At 44.3% G+C, this 18,344-nt stretch overlaps 2 protein-coding genes across 2 annotated transcripts in view; one reads left to right on the forward strand and one right to left on the reverse strand.

The window, feature by feature from the left end:
• Positions 1-6,150, reverse strand: part of C19H9orf43 (chromosome 19 C9orf43 homolog) — a 70,770-nt gene extending 64,620 nt beyond the window's left edge. Inside the window, exons 1-3 of the mRNA XM_063144637.1 lie at positions 5,944-6,150; positions 2,989-3,166; positions 1,567-1,747 (exon numbers count right to left, since the gene is read on the reverse strand). Of these exons, the coding sequence (XP_063000707.1) occupies positions 1,567-1,747; positions 2,989-3,151 (344 nt within the window). The 5' untranslated portion in view covers positions 3,152-3,166; positions 5,944-6,150. The remainder of the gene's footprint in view (positions 1-1,566; positions 1,748-2,988; positions 3,167-5,943) is intronic.
• Positions 6,151-6,278: 128 nt separating this feature from the next.
• POLE3 (DNA polymerase epsilon 3, accessory subunit) lies at positions 6,279-14,636 on the forward strand. Its single transcript, XM_063144471.1, has 5 exons — positions 6,279-6,375; positions 7,535-7,609; positions 8,733-8,818; positions 9,695-9,813; positions 13,801-14,636. Exons 2-5 carry the CDS (start codon positions 7,544-7,546, stop codon positions 13,980-13,982), a joined length of 453 nt encoding a protein of 150 aa, XP_063000541.1. The 5' UTR covers positions 6,279-6,375; positions 7,535-7,543; the 3' UTR covers positions 13,983-14,636.
• The last annotated feature ends 3,708 nt before the right edge of the window (positions 14,637-18,344 follow it).

The following is an 18,344-nucleotide window of genomic DNA, read 5'->3' on the forward strand; positions in this document are numbered from 1 at the left end:
CAGCACCAACCCTGAGACTACCCTGGCTAGCTCAGGAAGAGATAACGTTGAACAGCAAGGTTCAACAATCCCTATTCTGTCCCGGGCATTCATCTTCAGATACACACGTTCGGACACTGCAGACTGTGGAACAGGGCACCTTGTCACTCCACCTTCCCGCCCCCAAAGGCTAACTCCCCCAGCTTCATCCAACCAGGTCTCTGTGATTCAGGACGGGTCAGCATATCTTGGATAGCAGTTGTTTTCCAGTTAATTGACCTGGTGTTCACCAGTAGCAATTTCAACCCAGGGTTTCTGTTGCCAGGGCCATTCAGGTTATTTGAGTTGGGGGAAAGTTTGGGGACAGCCAAACCCTGTTGTTGCACCCTCTCTCAGCTGGGGGTGGGATGGCTCTTTGCTGGGGACCTGAATCTGCTAGGAGGCAGTTGGAAAGTTCCTTAGACCAGGTAAACCCCCACAAGGTAGTAAACAGCAGCCGCTGATTGGCCACTTGCTTTGCAGTGCTTCCTCTCCTGGCTGGATCAGATGGACAGTATCCTAGGTAGTGGGAGCCTGCCTTTTACGTTCCCAGTCCCCAAAAGTTGTTGCAGCTTGGAGTGGGATGGCTCTTTGCTGGGGACCTGAGTCCGCTAGGAGGCAGTTGGAAAGTTCTGCATACCATCGATACCTTTTCTCCATGAATTTGTCCAATCCTCTTTTAAAGTACTTCATTTTACCTATCCTAAATCTACCATCAATCAGCCTCTTGGAATGACCTCATTGAGTTCTAGTATTATGAGAGGGAGAAAAATGTCTCCCTATCCACATTCTCCACACTATACATAATTTTGTACACCTCTGTCATGTCTCCCCTTCCTTGCCTTTTTTCCAAGCTAAATAGTCCCATCTGTTTAACCTTTACTCATAGGAGAATTATTCCAGCCCCTTAAATCATTTTAATTGACCTTTTCCGCACTTTTACTAACTCTACAATATCCTTTTTTAGGTGCAGTGATGAGAACTGTACACAGCATTCCAAGTGTGATCACACTATAGATTTGTATAAGGGCACTACAATATTGGCAGTTTTATTTTTAATTCTTTCCTAATTGTGCCTAACAAAGAGTTTGTCTTTTTTTTACAGCAGGGTTGATGTTTTTATTGAGCTGTCCACCACAACCCTAAGATTTCTTTCTTGGTTGGTCACAGATAGCTCAGATCCCATCAGGTTATACCTGAAGTTGGGATTTTTTGCCCCAATGTGCATTACTTTATGTTTGCTTACATTGAACAACATTTGCCATTTGGACACCCATTCTCACAGTTTAGAGAGATCCTTTTTACCCTGTTTTTGCACTTGAGTTTGTTTCAATGGTGTTTATGCAGACAAGCTTCCTAGGTGTGCATGTGTGTGTGTAGGTGTATGAAGGGGTGCCTCAGGCACCAAAAGGTATTCAGAGGGCTCTGCAAACAGGATCTAATTTATTGAGAGAGTTATTGTGCAACAGCACAAAAGGATTTATTAAATAATAAATACCCCATCTGCATTTCCAGAAGCACATATGTATGAGATCTAAATTGACTGACCTCATTACTGAGATGGGGTGCATCACAGTATCATTCAAGGTAGTATTCGAAAAATAACTTTTAGCATCTTTGATACTGGAGATGGTCTTGGAGATGGAACCAAAACTTTCAACACATTTGAACCTCTCTCTCTGAGAATAATTGAGGGGAAGGTTCAGGATCTTCAGTGTTGGCAGTTCATCTGAAATGTGGAAAAATGACTGTAAAACACAAAGAACAGTTCTCTAGCCATAGAAAGAAGGGGAGCCATTGCTTGTATCTGTTTCAAGTATCATCGCAAAACCCTCTTTTTAAACTTGCTTCTATTTGCTCCTAATTCTTCCCATGCAATGAATAAACAGTTTAAGAAAAATCTCCCTTTTGAGTGACAGAGGAAAGCCACAATGAGAATCATGCCTGCTATTCCTAAGTACCTCTCTAAAACATAAGTACCAAGAGGTTTTGAAACACAGCTAGTTTGTCATTGGTGCTGCTGCCCAAACACAAAGCAAAAACTAACAACAGCTGATACATCAATTAGGATTAGGGAGACCCAAGTTCAAATCCCTACTCAGCTATGAAGCTCACTGGAACCTATCTCACAAGGTTGCAGCAAGGAGAAGTGGAAGTGGTCAGGTATGCTGCCCTGTGACCCTTGGAGGAAGGATGGGATAAAGTTTCCCTGTCCAATCACCCAGGTGTAATAATTACTAACCACAGAAGCCTAGGCGGGTATGATTATAGTGTCTGTCATGTCTCCAACAGGCTAGTATTTTACTGGTTTAAGCAATAAAATTATACACTGCCAGGTAATCAATACTGCTATAAAAGCAGTAAATACCAAATTTGATCAAACCTTGTGTATTTGGCAGTAAATACCAAATTTGATCAAACCTTGGGTCCCACCTGTTACCTCAACATTCTCCCAAGCTGCACTCTTAATCTGCCAGGTCCTACAAAGGTCAATATTTTTCAAAATAAAACCTCATGTTTTATTTAACAGATGTATATTCCACCTTCTCACCAGGAGGGGTGTTGATGGAGCTGCCTTCTCCCTTGACCAATGTAAGTGGTGCATCTGCCCATTTTGGGCCTCTGTGGTGCAGGAAAGAGCAACCTTCCTTGGAAGCATCCCACCCCACAGATCCAATGGAGGAGGTAAAAGACAGCAGGAGGTAAAAGAATGGCAAGCATTTGTGTAACAGACACATCAGCAACAGCTACGGTACTGCCGAGCGCTCTTTACCACATTATCCCTACACTTACATGAGCTGTTTCCCAAATACCTCCATTCCCAATACCTCCTGTTTATTTTTGCATCTACGCTGAACATGTTTGCAACTGCTGTAGGGTTCAGGCTAAGTGGCTCTGCAACTGACTGCTACTGGAAGATGAGGGCATCCTGCAAGCAGGTGTTTCTTTTTCAACAGAACGGCTGCTTACCTTCGGATTCCGAGGAATCTTTCTCAGAGGAATCAAGGGCTCTTAACAGGATTCGGGGATGCCCACTTTCAATCCTCCGCATCGCCTCCCAGCAGGGTGGGTGTTGGCAAGCAACCATATTACAAATGGTCTCATCCCACTGACCTGCACTAACGGTCACCATCCTGGCAGCAACTTCCTGGATTAAGGGATGCAAGCAATAAGACACAGTAATAATTGAAAATAATTTCCTGGAGGGATAGGATAACTGATCAGTAACTGCTCCAGTGCTGGTTAGAACTGTGCTAGCTCTTTGTTCTTTCTGGACACAATTCAAGGGATGAATATCAACTTAAAAACTCTTAGGGCACAGTGGGAAACTCTTGACTAAACTTTACCACTTCAGACTGCAGGCGGAGCTTCACGTGACAGAACAGTCCTCATTAAAAAAAAACCATGACATGATATACATATATACGTGTATACACATATACAGTATATTCAGACACAAAGGATTTTTTGTAAGGAGATTTTCTACGTGGGACCCCCTCTGCAGTCTGGTAAGAACCAAGCCTTACAAATATTACTTTTTAAGTGAGCTGAAGGGAGCACGGTAGTCACTGGTGCCCATGGTGTGCCTAGCTTTCTGAAACAAGGTATACTAGGACTGAAGGCCTTGCCTGTAAATCACAACATCTGCTGGATATGTGGTGTGGAAGAAGCAGACCACCCTCTCCCACATTCTAGGGATCTGGCTCCTCACCCTGGCCCAACCTACATCACAAGGTTATTATTATTATTAATTTATTTAGAGTATTTTTATCCCGCACCTCAGCCAAAAAGGCTCCAGGAGTGGCTTACAATAAAACAGTAAAGAAGACCGTCCCTGCCCTCAGGCTTACATTCTAAAAAAAAAAAAAGACATGGCATAGGAGGAAAAGGGTATGGGGAAAAAGAAATTAAGGAGACTGTTTAGCAGGACTGAGAGGAAGGCCTTGCTTCCCCCCTCTCATCTCCCAATGGAGGGCAGACCAACTGCTCCTTATTCTCCCCAGGGTCAAGATGACCATTAGCCCTGTGTGTGGGGGTGGTGGGGGTGGTTTCCAACTTGGCCCTTTGTTGTGAGGATAAAAGTGTGTGTGTATTTGTTTGTAGATGGGGAAAATCCATGCATGCTACCCTGAGCTTCTTGGAGGTAGCCATCCTTGATATATTTTAAAAATACACGTAACAAACTATCTCTCCTCCCACACACTTTTAGAGGTTAAGGATTATTGTCTTACCAGTTAGCCTGTGTTGATGTTTACTGCTGCTAGTTTTTATTTAATGTTCTAAATTTTGAGTATTTGTGTCACAATATCATTATGAAAGCCAGCAGTAGTTAGAGCCATGGTACTTAACCTGCAACCCTCTGCTACCCACCAAATACACAATAGTATCATAGCACTTTTTAATTTTAACATTATGAATTTTGTAGAGGAAGGGAAAGATGGAATATGAGGCAGCAAGTTCTGGAAGACCATAATTTGAAAAAGGTTCTCCATTAATTCTCCGTTGTGTATTTGATACAGATTGGAACTTGTTTTTTTGGTTTTTTTTGCTGTTCCCTCTCTTTGCCCCTTATCTTGTTTTTGTTCTTGAAACTCATTACATGGAGGAGTCTTATTTAGGGGTGTTCTTGGCATTCCTGTTTGGTTGTCTTTGCTCTGCACCTCTTTTTTAAGGCCTGGCAGAGAAATCAAGGCACTGGAATTTTATCTTCAAGGTGGGGAAGGCAGGAGACAATTATTTATTATTTATTTATCATACTTATACCCCGCTCCTCAGCAAAAAAGGCTCTCGGAGCGGCTTACACTTAGCAAAAAAGACAGTCCCTGCCCTCAGGCTTACAATCTAATAAAGACATGACACACAAGGAAAAGGAGTCAAGGAGGGAGGGAGGAGAGAGAGAGAGAGAGTCCAGCAGGAGCAGGCCCCGATGTTACTTCTGCCTGCTCCTGTCCCCTCGGTCCTTCTTCTTCCCCACAGGGCCAAGATGGCAGTTTGCCCTGTGGGGGGGGGGGGGAAGAGTCCAGCAGGAGCAGGCCCCGATGTTACTTCTGCCTGCTCCTGTCCCCTCGGTCCTTCTTCTTCCCCACAGGGCCAAGATGGCAGTTTGCCCTGTGGGGGGGGGGGGAAGAGTCCAGCAGGAGCAGGCCCCGATGTTAGGAGACAACAACCATCCTCCACAGCCTGTCATAAGCCTTTGCAAGAGGGCAGAAGGCGCCACTTAAAATCCCTAACACCCCACAAGATGTGTACATAGCCCCACTCAAGAATCACTGGTTAGAGGGTTGGGACCAGGACTGGGGAGACCCAGCTCTAACACACACACAGAGGCTTTTGGCGTGACTCCCATGAGCCGGTCTCTCAGCCTAATCATTCGGATCCCTCGTAGGGCTGTTGTGAGGGTGAAAATGAGTTAAAGGGCTGGGCAAGAGAGACCATGTATTGTACCCTGAGCTTCTGGGCTAGAAATGCGTGTGGGGGTTATACATTTAATTTAGTAATAAATTAAGGAGGATGCTGTAGCCATGAACCACTCCGGGAAATACTTTATATTGAGGGCAGGAAAGAAAGGAGTAATGGAACATTTTATACGGAAAGGCAGGAGACGACAGTCACACACAAACAGACAAGGAAAGAATGAAAATATAATACATAAATGCTGATTTTCAAAAACTAGAGGTAAGGAAAGAATTTGTAAATAACAACAGGGGCCCCGCCCGCATTTTCAAATGTTAAATTGAGTGGAGGACCGGAAGCACTCTGTGCATGTTGGGACACTCTTCCGAACCACTTCATTTTAATTAAGGGCCGGGAGTCTATGAGGAAAGGTTCCGGGGCGCCGTGAAGAGAAGGAGTAGCGGGGGAGGGTTGGGGTTCGGGTCGAAATTCCCTCATGGACAGAGACATCATAAACGGCCTCACGCCCACCTCAGCCTAGGCCGTGCCGACGTGGGTTGCTATGCAACGCCTGCCGCTCTGCTCGCGCTCCCGCCCTCCCCGCAGTGATTTCTCCCTCTTCCCAGAGTGCACCGCGCTATGACGCTAAACGTGTCGTAGAATTCATAGAGGGAGGCCGTAACGGTAGCGCGCGAGGAGCCCTCCGTTTGCCTCTGCCTTCTCCCGCGCCGGCCTAGAACAGCCCTGAGCGCTGGGATGCGCCCCGCATATGTCTGTCTTCGCGAGCAGGAGGAAGAGGAGGGACCGGAAGTGTGTCCCTTGGACTAGGCTCGCGCGGGGCATGTTGGGGCAGGCGCCGTGGGCGGGGCCGAGCGGGACGCTAAGGCCAAGCAGCCACTCGCGTGCCTTCGCGCGCCTTTCGAGGGACCGAGAGACGGGCCCGGCCCAGGCGGACACAGAACAGTGAGAGTTGGGCGACGCGACTCTCTTTCTTCTCGCTTCCCCATCCGGGGGAAGGAGGGCACTCTGTGCATGCTCGGAGGGGTCCCTCAGTACCCTCTAAACGTGGGGCATTTCGGAGGCAGGGAGGAGGAAGAAGAAACGCCCCCCCCCCCCAGCGTTCGCAAGGTTTTGTTGGTTCTCCCAGGGTGCCTTTTGTGTATGTTCAGAGGCTCCTTCTTTCTCTTCTCTCAAGGCGGAGGGAGGGGCTTCCTCACCTTCCATGAGCTGCATTAGACGAGCAGCCCCTTCTCTCCCCCCCTTTCTAACCCGGTCGCTCAGGCTGGAATACACGGTTTCTCTCGCCCACTCCTCCAACCCATTTCCACCCTCAGGACAGCCCTGAGAAAACCTGCCCCCTGCCTTTCTCCTTTACCGGGGGCACTTCCCCTCCTCCCAGGAGCTCCATTTGCAGGCTGGCGCTGCTTTTCCCTGGATCCACGGTTTTGCATTGAAGAAAAGGCCTGGGTAGCTGCTTACAGTTCACACCACGGGCTCGGGGCGGGGAGGACAGGAGGGCGGTGTCATTGGTACTGGAAAACTCTGTTTCGTTCAGGCAACTGCGATGGAAAGTGCTTCTCAAAAGGGAGGGGTGTCCAGGCTGTCTGGGGGAGCAGATAGTCAACTTTTGTGAACTGCCCAGAGATCTTCTGGGCAGTTCACAATGTAATATTTATACTATTGGGCGGTATAAAAATGTAATATTTGCATGTGATTTGAGAGTGGCTGGCTGGTTTTCCCACTGAACTGGATTGAAAAGTAACAAATGCAAATTCAAACAAATGGAAAATAAAATGAAACAAGTGAAACTTTAAAAAATGAACATGGATAGAAAAAAATGGATTTTAAAGGATGACAACCCCTTTTGTCAGTGAAAGGTTGGGGAAAAGGTGAGGAATAATGGATCGCTTTGGTCGCTTGCAGTAAATGGATCGGGTGCAGCACTAATGCATCCATATTAGGCTTAAGCTTAAAAGTACACCCACCAGAGGCTGCAGAACCCCACCCCACCCCCCGCAAGCAAAGGGTGGCAGCTGATCCTTTAGTGTGTCCTTTGTGTCTTGTATAGGGCTTCTCAGAATGGTCTGTTATCATTTAACCTTTCTTCCGCTCTTGACTCCAGGTGCACACGATGGCTGAACGGCCGGAAGACCTGAACCTACCCAATGCTGTCATAACCCGCATCATCAAGGAAGCAGTGAGTAAGGGGATGGGGGGGTATGTATGCTGTGGATCCTTCCATTCTGTGAAGCCAGGGACACCTGACAGTCATCTTTGTGCAAAAGAGAGAGAAAGAGAGGCCATCTTGGGTAGTGTTAGAAGTGCAATGCCAGTGGTGGCTTAAATGGCAGTTGGACAGAAAAGCGTTAAGGGCGGATCACTATGCAGGAAATTCTAAGGATCAAAGTCTCTGTATTTTCCCAGGCTTAGAGATGTGAAGGCCTGGGGAAAAAAACCTGAAAAATTCAGGGGGGAAATGGGTTTTTCCGAAAAACGGGAAAAATTGAAAAAAATAAAGAAAAAACGGATTATGGGATGTTTTATTTTAGCGTGATGAATAAAATGTTTAAGACAAGCTGTTCAGATATTTACTTCTCCAAATGATTTCTAAAAAGTGTACGGTATCAGATTATTACAATGTCTGTGCACCAAGGACAAGCAAGTCCTGAGCTGCAAACTGAGACTACAACTCTCAAATGCAAGAGCAAGATGCATTTCTGCCTCTAGGGGACACTGCCATTGAAGCAGAGACTGAAACTAATAGTGATAGCTATAGGTCAGAAAATGAGTCTGATTAAATTTCATGCATATTCATTGAATCTTGGTTCCCCCTTTTTTCTCAGTTCTTTTTATGGAAATGGGTGCTTTATGTCTTGACACTGGAGGACTAGCGGAAATAAAAAAAACTTTGTTACTAATGTTGGTGGTTTCTTCTTTTTTAAAAAAAAATGATGTTTTTGCCTGCTCCTCATAAACTGGCAGAACCAAAGAGGTTCCTAACAGTTCAGGAGCTTATAGCTCCATTTGTTACCAAAAAAAGTTTAAAAAGTAAAATAGTTAAATTTGTAATAATTGTTTGAATACACTGTACTTTTAATATATCAAATGTAATAATTTTATGCCAAACCAACTTGGACATAATTACATTTTATGTTACTAAAGTAGCAAAGTGACTCTGTAAAAAGTGCTAATATTGCATTATTTTAATTTTTCTGAAAATTTCCATTTCCCCCGGAAAAAAGCCGTTTTTTTCCATGGCTTCAAAATTTCCGGAAATTTTACATCTCTACCCGGGCTAATGTGCATCTCTCCCCCACAAGCTTCCTGATGGAGTGAACATTTCCAAAGAAGCCCGGAGTGCAATATCTCGAGCTGCTAGTGTGTTTGTGCTGTATGCCACATCATGGTGAGTGTCATCGCTGGCAAGATCTGGAAATCTGGAAGTTGTCTTGCAGACCTAACTAGACTTTAACAATTTTTACTCTCCCGTCTTGGCCTTTTACTAGTGGTACGTTTGTACTTCTATTGAGTAGCATTTTTGTTGAAAAAAGTTAGTATTATGTCAGCCTACACAATATAATAGATCCCCAGACTCTCCCTTCACAATTGTATAACCTAGCCTGCTGATGTTTTCCACATTGAGCTGTAATTTATATGGCATTGATAAGAATCCTGCTCAGATATTTATTTATTTTAAAAATCAGCTTGCGACCAGAACTGGGGGCAATGCTACATCTGCATCAGCCTCTGTCCTGGTTGCAAGTTGATTCCCCCCCCCCCCCCGCCCATGCCCTGAAATCTCCAAATTTCTAATGCCCAACCAAGTTTAGCATGTTTCTTTGACTTGCATTGAGTAAAATAAAATGAACAAGTATGCCATTTTAATGTTTAAGATGGGATAGCTCCATAGCACACACATCCTTAAGTGGTAAGAAAAAGTTAAAAAAAACTTTTTAAAGTTTTTTAAAAAGTTTTTTTAAAAGTTGCTGAAAATATTAACATACAACTTTCAGCAAAAATAGTTTTAATATTGTGCTTTCTAGGAATAGTCACCTGAAAGAAAAAGTAGATAGTAGTTACAGCTTTGTAACTGTCCAGCTAGACTGATCTGGTTTCCTTTCATATTGCTAGTAATCAAGGTGTGTGTGTGTGTGTGTGTGTGTGTGTGTGTGTTTAGAACTCAAGACATTTTCCTGGGGCAAAATACAGTAGGGGAAGATTTTCAGTGTTGATGTGGAATAAATTTCACTTGCTTTTCCTTTGCCTCTGTCTCCTTGATTAGCGCCAATAATTTTGCAATGAAGGGGAAGAGGAAAACACTGAATGCTGGAGATGTTCTCTCAGCCATGGAGGAGATGGAGTTCCAGCGATTCGTAGGCCCTTTAAAGGAATCATTAGAAGGTAACATCCCTGTGATTTCTGGGCTGCCCTAGAAAATGGATTTGCTTTGACCTGTTTAGCCCTGGCTCTTTCATCTTGCAATACAGGGCCAGCTCCAGGTGTTTGTGAGCGACAGAGTGTCAGTGGGCACCCTCTGGCAAGGCCCCATTCCCTCTTTGGGCTTTGAAGCTCTCCCCCCTCCTGAAGCTAAAGCCACATGCTAACTCCCTATTGCAAGAAAAAAATACAAGTTTGCATTTTGCTCATTGCCTCTTATTTTTTATTTTATTTGTAAATATACATATACATAAATATCATAGCCAGAATAAACTCATTCTTCTCCTTCCCACCTCTCCACGTTCATACAGAATGCAGACTCTTATGTATTGCAACAAAAGAGCAAGGTGACTTGTGCATCCTTAAAGGTGTCATTCACCTCCCTCTCCCCACATGGCTTCAACATTTCTGCAAATTCTACATGTCTAGCTGCATGCAGCTGAAACACTTCGTCTTTTTCAAGCAACAATAAATCAGCTGCAATAGGTACTTATATATAGTGCAGGTCCATTAGAACTAAGTAAGGGTAGATTCACAAGACCACTTTCCATCTTTGGCAATTTTCCATGTTCCTTTGGTGAGATCTATGTGGAACTAGTGGCAAGCATATGTGAGAAATATACATAGTGCTTACATTGTTTTACAATGCATTGCTCGCCTTGGCTGTTGTTGCGCAAGCAAGACATAAGCAGTATTCAGTATCTAACAGAGATGGGGATGGGCAATCCTTTCTCCCCAGAGTTCAGATGAGGAATCACTGCTTATAAGGCATAAACTCATCCCACTTTAACTTCTGGTGAACAGGTTTTGCAACTGTTTGAATTGTTTCAAAAGTCTGTAACATGTACTTGGGAGATGACAAGAGGATAAAAGAAATTGGCTTATATCACAACAAGCTGAGCCTTTTGAAACTATTGTTAATTCCCGTACCAACCTATTCTCTGACTCCAGCCTAAGGAAGGTGCTACTGTGACACTTCCTTGTGCTACTGCAAACCTCCCAGAACCTGCTGATACCTCCCTCTTTGGTACACATGGTGCCATTTGGGCTACATAAAGATCCACACTCAGATGAAGGGTTTGCTGTTAGTATAATAGGATGATGATTACAGCTGGAGAACTTGGGCTGAGAGATCATGATTTCTTCAAGGTCAAGACATGACTATGCTGGCAGAGCAAAAGTCTAGGTTGAACTTCTCCAAGTAAAGTTGGACACTTTGACCATTGAATACTTTGGATGAGTTAGTTATTCTTCCAATATAAGGCTCCCTAAATGTTTCACTAAACTTTACTGTTTATATAACCTCTATTCAAGGAGCTTTGTATTCAAACTCTATCCCAAGAACAAAATTTATTCATTTCATTTCTATACCACCCAATAGCTGAAGCTCTTTGGGCGGTACACAAAAGTTAAAACCATAAATACTGTAGTTTTTATACTGTTTTTATGTTTTTTAAATGTTTGTATACTTTTAATGTTTACTATTTTTAATTGTTGTAAACCGCCTAGAGAGCTTCGGCTGTGGGGCGGTATATAAATGTAATAAAATAAAATAAAATAAATAAATATAGCGTAAAATATAATAGGAAATCATAAAACCACAATACAAAATAGAATCATAGAATAGTAGAGTTGGAAGGGGCCTATAAGGCCATCAAGTCCAACCCCCTGCTGATTGCAGGAATCTACCTTAAAGCATACCTGACAGATGGCTGTCCAGCTACTTCTTGAATGGTTCCATTTTCGTAGTGCTCTAACACAAGAAATTTTTCCTGATATCCAGTTGGAATCTGGCTTCCTCTAACTTGAACCCCTTATTTTGTGTCCTGCACTCTAGAATGAGCCAGAAGAGATCCTGGCCCTCCTCTGTGTGACAACCTTTCACGTATTTGAAGAGTGCTATCATGTCTCCACTCAGCCTTCTCTTCTCAAGGCTAAATATATCCAAGTTCTTTCAGTCTCTCCTCATAGGGCTTTGTTTCCAGACCCCTGATCATCCTCGTTGCCCTTGTCTGCATCCTTCTTGAAGTGTGGTGCCGAGAACTGGACGCAATACTCAAGATGAGGCCTAACCACTGCCAAGTACCTCACATGATTTGGAAGCTATATTTCTATTAATGCAGCCCAAAACAGCATTTGCTTTTCTTGCAGCCACAGCACACTGTTGGCTCATATTCAGCTTGTGATCTACAACAATTCCATGATCCTTTTCGCTTGTAGTATTGCTGAGCCAAGTATCCCCCGTCTTGTAACTGTGCATTTGGTTTGTTTTTCCTAGGTGTAGAATTTGGCATTTATCCCTATTAAATTTCATTCTGTTGTTTTCAGCCCAGCACTCCAGCCTATCAAGATCACTTTGAAGTTCGTTTCTCTCTTCCAGGATATTAGCTATCCCACCCAATTTTGTGTCATCTGCAAATTTGATAAGCGTTCCCTGCACCTCCTTGTCCAAATCATTAATAAAAATGTTGAAGAGCACTGGGCCCAGGACTGAGCCCTGCGGTACCCTACTCGTTACCTCCCCCCAGTTTGAGAAGGTACCGATGATAAGCACTCTTTGAGTCCGAATCTGTAGCCAACTGTGGATCTACCTAATAGTTATTCCATCTAGCCCACTTTTAGCTAGTTTGTTAATCAGAATATCATGGGGCACTTTGTCAAAAGCTTTGCTGAAGTCAAGATATATGATGTCCACAGCATTCCCACAGTCCACAAGGGAGGTTACCCAATTAAAAAAAATGAGATCAAATCAGTCTGACAGGATTTGTTCTGGACAAATCCATGGTGGCTTCTAGTAATCACTGCATTATTTTCAAGGTGCTTACAGACTGACTTCTTTATAATCTGCTTCAAAATTTTCTTAGGGATGGATGTCAGACTGACTGGTCTGCACAACCAGAATAAAACAGAGCAAAAATGCAGAGATTTAAAATAGCAGAATTAAAAGACTAGCACAGTAAATTGCTAAAATACTGGGAAAATAAAAAAGCTCCTCACCTGTTTCCGGAAAGAGTATAACATTGGTGTCAGAGAAACCTCTCTAGGGAGCTCATTTTCAAAGCTGGGGTGCCACAGCAGAAAAGGCCCTCCTCCTAGTAGCCATCTACCTCACTTCCTTTGGCAGGAGATCACGGAGATGGACCGTGAGCCTCTAAAAATACTTATTACAGTTATATCTCATATTTTCCCAAACAATTCAACATTACTTTCTGTCCCTGTTACCTTCACAACATCCCTGTGAGGCATGCTAGGTCACCCAAAGAGCTTGATAGCTGAGCAATGGTTTAACCTTGGTCTCCTCATCTCACCTTGGTCTGACATTCTGAGCTCTGTGCTGTAACAGTTCTTTCTCTTCTCGTTTAGAAAAACAAGATTCTACACTAGACAAAAACATTTTCTACAGCAGATTGATACTGAATTTAATTGCATTTCAGGGCTAACTTTACAATGGGTTTGGATGGTTGGGCTGGAAGTGCTTGCAGAGCGATGAAGGCCTGGGAGTCAGTCCCTTTGGCCATAGTGAGGGGGAGTTACTTTTGAATGAGCACCTGTAGGGTTGCACTGTTAATTTGTTTACCCTGTTTTGGGACAGAGGCAGGGGACCACTTCAGTAACGATGATGCAGTTTGCTCACCTCTCCTTTCTTGGAGGCTGCTCTTCTCTCCTTGCACTGTGTGCCCTGGCTGCTCACTTGATGGCAGCACACAGACCCAGCCTGGATTTACTGACACCTGCCGTTAAAGAGCATGTTTGCACCCTCATCACTGGCTGGTTGACCTCCATTTCTGGCCCAAGCCCAGGAAGATTGGCCTGGGGTATGTGGTGGTGGAGGGGCTGGCATCTTGGGCTGCAGGCAGGACTTGGCGATGGGCCCAAGGACACTGAACCCTGTCTATGGGGTGACAACAAAGTTGATCATAGTCTAACTCTGATGTGTGCTTGTTCTTCTAGCTTACAGGTGGGAGCAGAAAGGCAAACGGGGAGCTTTGGAGCTAAAGAAAAAAGATAAAGACAAGAAGGAAGAGTCTGAAGATCCCGACAAGAACCGAGAGGATGAGAATGAGGAAGAGGAAAGGATGGAAGAGGAGGAACAAAATGAAGAGGAGGAGGAGGAAGAGGAGGTGGATAGTTGAGCTGCTGCTAGGCCTGGGCATACTTTGCGCATGGAAGGAAATGCTGCTGCCTCTCTTTCCGCAGCAAAGTGTGATGTTGGCGCTTGAGGCACCCCAATGAAAATATCAGGCTGTCAGTGCAAAGCTGAATTCCCCCCAATTGGAACAAATTGCCTGTGATGCTGCAAAAGTCCCCACCCTTCCTTCTAAAATGTCCCAGGAAGCTTATTAACTGTAGTGCCTTTGGTATTGGGGGGAGAAAAGGTGAAATCTCAAGATGCCCACTCAACTAGATGAAATGGACATAAATGAAATGAGCTGGCTTGGCTAACAGTGGCTGAGGTCAACTTTGGTGCACCCCTGGCTGGTCCTGTTCAGATTTGGGGTGTAAAGTATAGCTGTCAACAGGGAAGAGAATTTGTGTAAGAGAGTAGTGAGGCGGTTCTTGGCTTGTACACGCCTTTGCTCTTTGGTTTCCTTCACTCCAGTGGTGACTTCTCTTTTAATATGAGGAGGCTGTTTAGTTTCACTCAGAGTTCATCTTTCCTCTCGCTCTGGTGGTTCTCTCAATTTCTGCTTCAATTTTGAGGGTACTTAGATGTCCAAAGTGTGTCTTTTTGTTCTTCTTAAGCACTCAATTTAGCAGAATTTCATTAAAAAACACATACATGCAAACCTGCTTAGGGTCTTGACCAGTTTATACACCGTGGGATGGGGTAATCTTTGTTCCAGTCACATGTCTATAGAGTGAGCAGCCTTCAAACCACTGCTAGACCACTAATGTTTAGGTTGCAGAGAGTACCTTTGACACTTGAGGTGGGGGTGCAAGAGTGCCAAAATTACATTTGAAATGAAGGGTTTGGGACTCTTGCTGGTTGGCTCGGTCCTTATTAAAGACTCATTGTGTTTTACAGCGTAACGTAAGCTGAAGAACAAATCCCTGTTTAGAAATTATATTTTAAATTTTGGCATGGGGAGGAAATGCTAAGTCAAAGGAAACCAATTTGAACTAAAATGCAATTAAAATAGGCTGGAACAGTCCTCTCATGGATTTGTCTTTCTCCTCTTAAAATGCAGGGAGGGGCCAGGGAGACTGCTTGTTAGAAATGACTTCTCTCTCCCAACCCCCCACACTCAATAATGTAATGGGGGGCATACTATCTAATTTAGGCATGCTGAAGAATATAAAAACAGGAATGGTTTTTTTGTTGGTTTTTTAAAAGGGGGTGGGGGAGAAACCTTGATCAGGCCCAGAGTCCATCTAGTCCAGCATCTCACTTCTCAGCTACATACCTGCAGAAAACCCCTGTGATGCGTCATCAGAATCTTTTACTCAGCAGTATACTGTTCCTGTACCTAGAAGATCCTTTTAGTTGCTATGGCTAAGAGCTCTTGATGGGCCTTCTCTGATTTTTTAAAAAAGTCATCTAAATCAGTGGATACCTTGTAGAACTTAATTACATATGTTAACTATGCGTTACAAAATCCTGTCTGTACTTAACTTTTTCCAACCAGTTTCACTGCATGATCCAAGTATTAGGAACACGCAAAAGGCAGGGTGGAGCAGCTCTTAAAAAGTGCCTTGCCAATAAGGCAAGGAACTTCACCACCTGCCTCAAAGATCAATCTTGTGTGCCATTAAGAGTGGGTGGACTTTTTAAATGTGCCTATAGATCATAAGCAATGTCAAAATATCCAGGACCTTTGCTAAAGGGAGGTGTTTTCTGATTGAGGACAGGTGAAAATTCCATCCTGACCCCAACTTTGAGCCTGAGTGGGAGCTGATAGGAAGCTAGCCAGCCAGCTCTGCAGCTGAAGCAACATTTGCCTGGGGGTGGGGGATGAGATGGGATGAGCGCAGTGCGTGGGAAGAGATGGTGAAAGTGACTGGTACTTTCACTGGCCTTTTGCCTCACCTGAGCTTGTAATGCAATTGAGCTTGGGTAAGGGGAATGTCTGGCTTCAGAGCACATGATGTGCTGGCCAGAGAATTTGAACATGGTCTGTTGCTCCATTAGCATTAGCCATCAGCATTTGAAAAGAGGTACACGTGTGTTTGTCGCTTAACTTAAACGAAGAGACCAAGGCCAGATCTGAGGACTGTGCTCCATATAACTGCAGAAGTCTTAAGGCTGGCTGTTTGTTCTTTTTTGCATTCGGAGCCATTTGCACATGCCCAGGAGCACTGTTGCTTTATGTGATATTAGGTAGAGTGACCAGCTTTAACTGTTGTGATGAAGAGGGAATTTTAGATACAAATGACACCTGCTGAAATTCCCTTTTCAATACAACTGTTAAAGATACAGGAGCCCTGTCCTCCTTTTCATAGGGTCACCCTATGTTAGGTGAAGCCTGGTGTTCAGAATAGGCTTCTGTAGCTAGGCTTACCCTGCCTCTAATTTATTTATGGCACATTTCTATAACACCTTTATAAGAAAACTACCTGCCAGTGACAAGTTAACCAATAAACCATAATTTAAAAATCCCAACTGTCCCAATTACGCAAAAAGGATGACTGTGCAATCCAGTCCATTAGAAGTAATTAGTGAGACATTTGCTTTGGATTCCCCATGATACACCTCGTTTTGCATTTGTGATATATTGCTATTGTGGCGGAATGTTCAAAACACCGGGCCCATGAGAAAGATTGTAAGAGCCAAAACCCAAGTGAGAGTGTTGTGCCTGTGCAGATTTAGATGCCCTGGCACTGCAACTTGGCCTCATGACTGCATTACAAAACCATGTGGCCGTAAAAGATGCCCCCCTTCATGCAGCTCAGCCCTATGTGAATGCCCCTTGGTTTAGTGGACTTACACAAAGCATAAGTGCCATAGTTCAAATTTAGCCTTGAGGAAATAGCCAGCCTGCTAATTAGGTTGCAGTTGAGATAGTCAACAGTGAAGAACAAGCCACATCTCAAAGGTCAGCTGGGCCATCAGTCTTGGCCAGACTAAAGAGAGAAGCCCAGAATAAAGCCTGTGAAGACTCAAGAAAACCTTGCCAATTTGCTTCTTCACTGGGTGGGTGCTGCAGTCTGAGAAACGCCTGATTTAAAATCCTTACGTTTCAAGACTATCCGGTGAATCAGAACAGGTGATTGCATTGTGGGATTTGGATATAGACAATGGATGCATGATGGGTTCTGATTGTATACCTAGGCAAATGTGTGTGTGTGTGCGCGCGCACCATCAATAGGTTTACCATTTAAGGTGGTGCCCGTTATGTTGCATGGTAGTGTCCAGAAAGCGGGCTGGCTGAGGCGCAGGTTGAAGGTTGGGGAGAGACCTAGTGGAAGCTCTTTTGGCCAGTCCAGGTGATCAAGATGTCATTGGTGTATCTTAGGCAGAGGAGACGCTTTTGTGAACAGGAGGTGTTCTAACAGGTGGCAAACTGGTGCTCTGAATAGCCATGGCGGGGCCCATAGATTTGTATGTACAGGTTCTCCTGAAAGCTGAAGTGACTGCGTGGAGTCTGGTGGCTGAAGCAGCTTTGCATATGATGTTCCTGAGAGCTTGTCACCCATCTTTGGAGGGGATGTTAGAAAGCAAAGGTACTCTGTATGTGCTCAGAGACACTCTGCTGCCCAGACAGCCAAGGGAGCTGAACCTGAATGCATTTGGGAAATACAATCCCCATGGCTAAAGACAAATGAACACAAGTTTATGTTAGACCTTTGGTTGCTAGTGAGACTAGTCCTCCAGGTCCCAAAAGTTGTGATGGATAGAGAGACTAAACTACTGGCCTGTCTGTTCATGCACATTTTTTGTAGGCTACCTAGAGGTAGGCCATGAGCGTGGGGCCTTCCCCTCTGGTCCAAGGATTCTAGATCTAGCCTTATGGCTGCAATAGCTACTGTGAATTTCTCTCTCCCTTTTATGAGGCCCATGGGATGGCTCCAATATCTAGTTTTTTGGCAGAGCTCAGTTAATCAATAGCCCATCTTTCTATCAACTACCATGTTCAAAGCTGCTTGCAATGTAGCAATCCATTAAACATACAAGCAAGGCAAATGGCAGAACTCTTCATGGCTCTGCTCGAAGCCTAGGACATAAGAACATAAGAACAGCCATGCTGGATCAGACCAAGGGTCCATCTAGTCCAGCACTTTGTTTGCACAGTGGCCAACCAGCCATCGGCCAGGGATGAACAAGCAGGGTATGGTGCAACAGCACTCTCACACCCATGTTCCCTAGCAACTGGTGCACACAGGCTTATTGCCTCGAATACTGGAGGTAGCACACAATGATCAGAGCTAGTAGCCATTGATAGTCTTTGCCTCCATAAATTTATCCAATCCCCTTTTAAATCCATCCAGATTGGTGGCCATCACTACATCTTGTGGTAGTGAGTTCCATAATTTAACTATGTGCTGTATGAAGAAGT

The sequence above is a fragment of the Elgaria multicarinata genome, chromosome 19, assembly GCF_023053635.1.
Source record: "Elgaria multicarinata webbii isolate HBS135686 ecotype San Diego chromosome 19, rElgMul1.1.pri, whole genome shotgun sequence".
Lineage (NCBI taxonomy): Eukaryota > Metazoa > Chordata > Lepidosauria > Squamata > Anguidae > Elgaria > Elgaria multicarinata.

Bases quoted from the DNA above. Each gene is read 5' to 3' on its own strand.
- POLE3 (XM_063144471.1), top strand. From the start codon at position 7,544: ATGGCTGAACGGCCGGAAGACCTGAACCTACCCAATGCTGTCATAACC. The intron at 7,610-8,732 runs GTGAGTAAGGGG...CTCCCCCACAAG, and splicing joins CCCGCATCATCAAGGAAGCA to CTTCCTGATGGAGTGAACAT. The intron at 8,819-9,694 runs GTGAGTGTCATC...CTCCTTGATTAG, and splicing joins GTGCTGTATGCCACATCATG to CGCCAATAATTTTGCAATGA.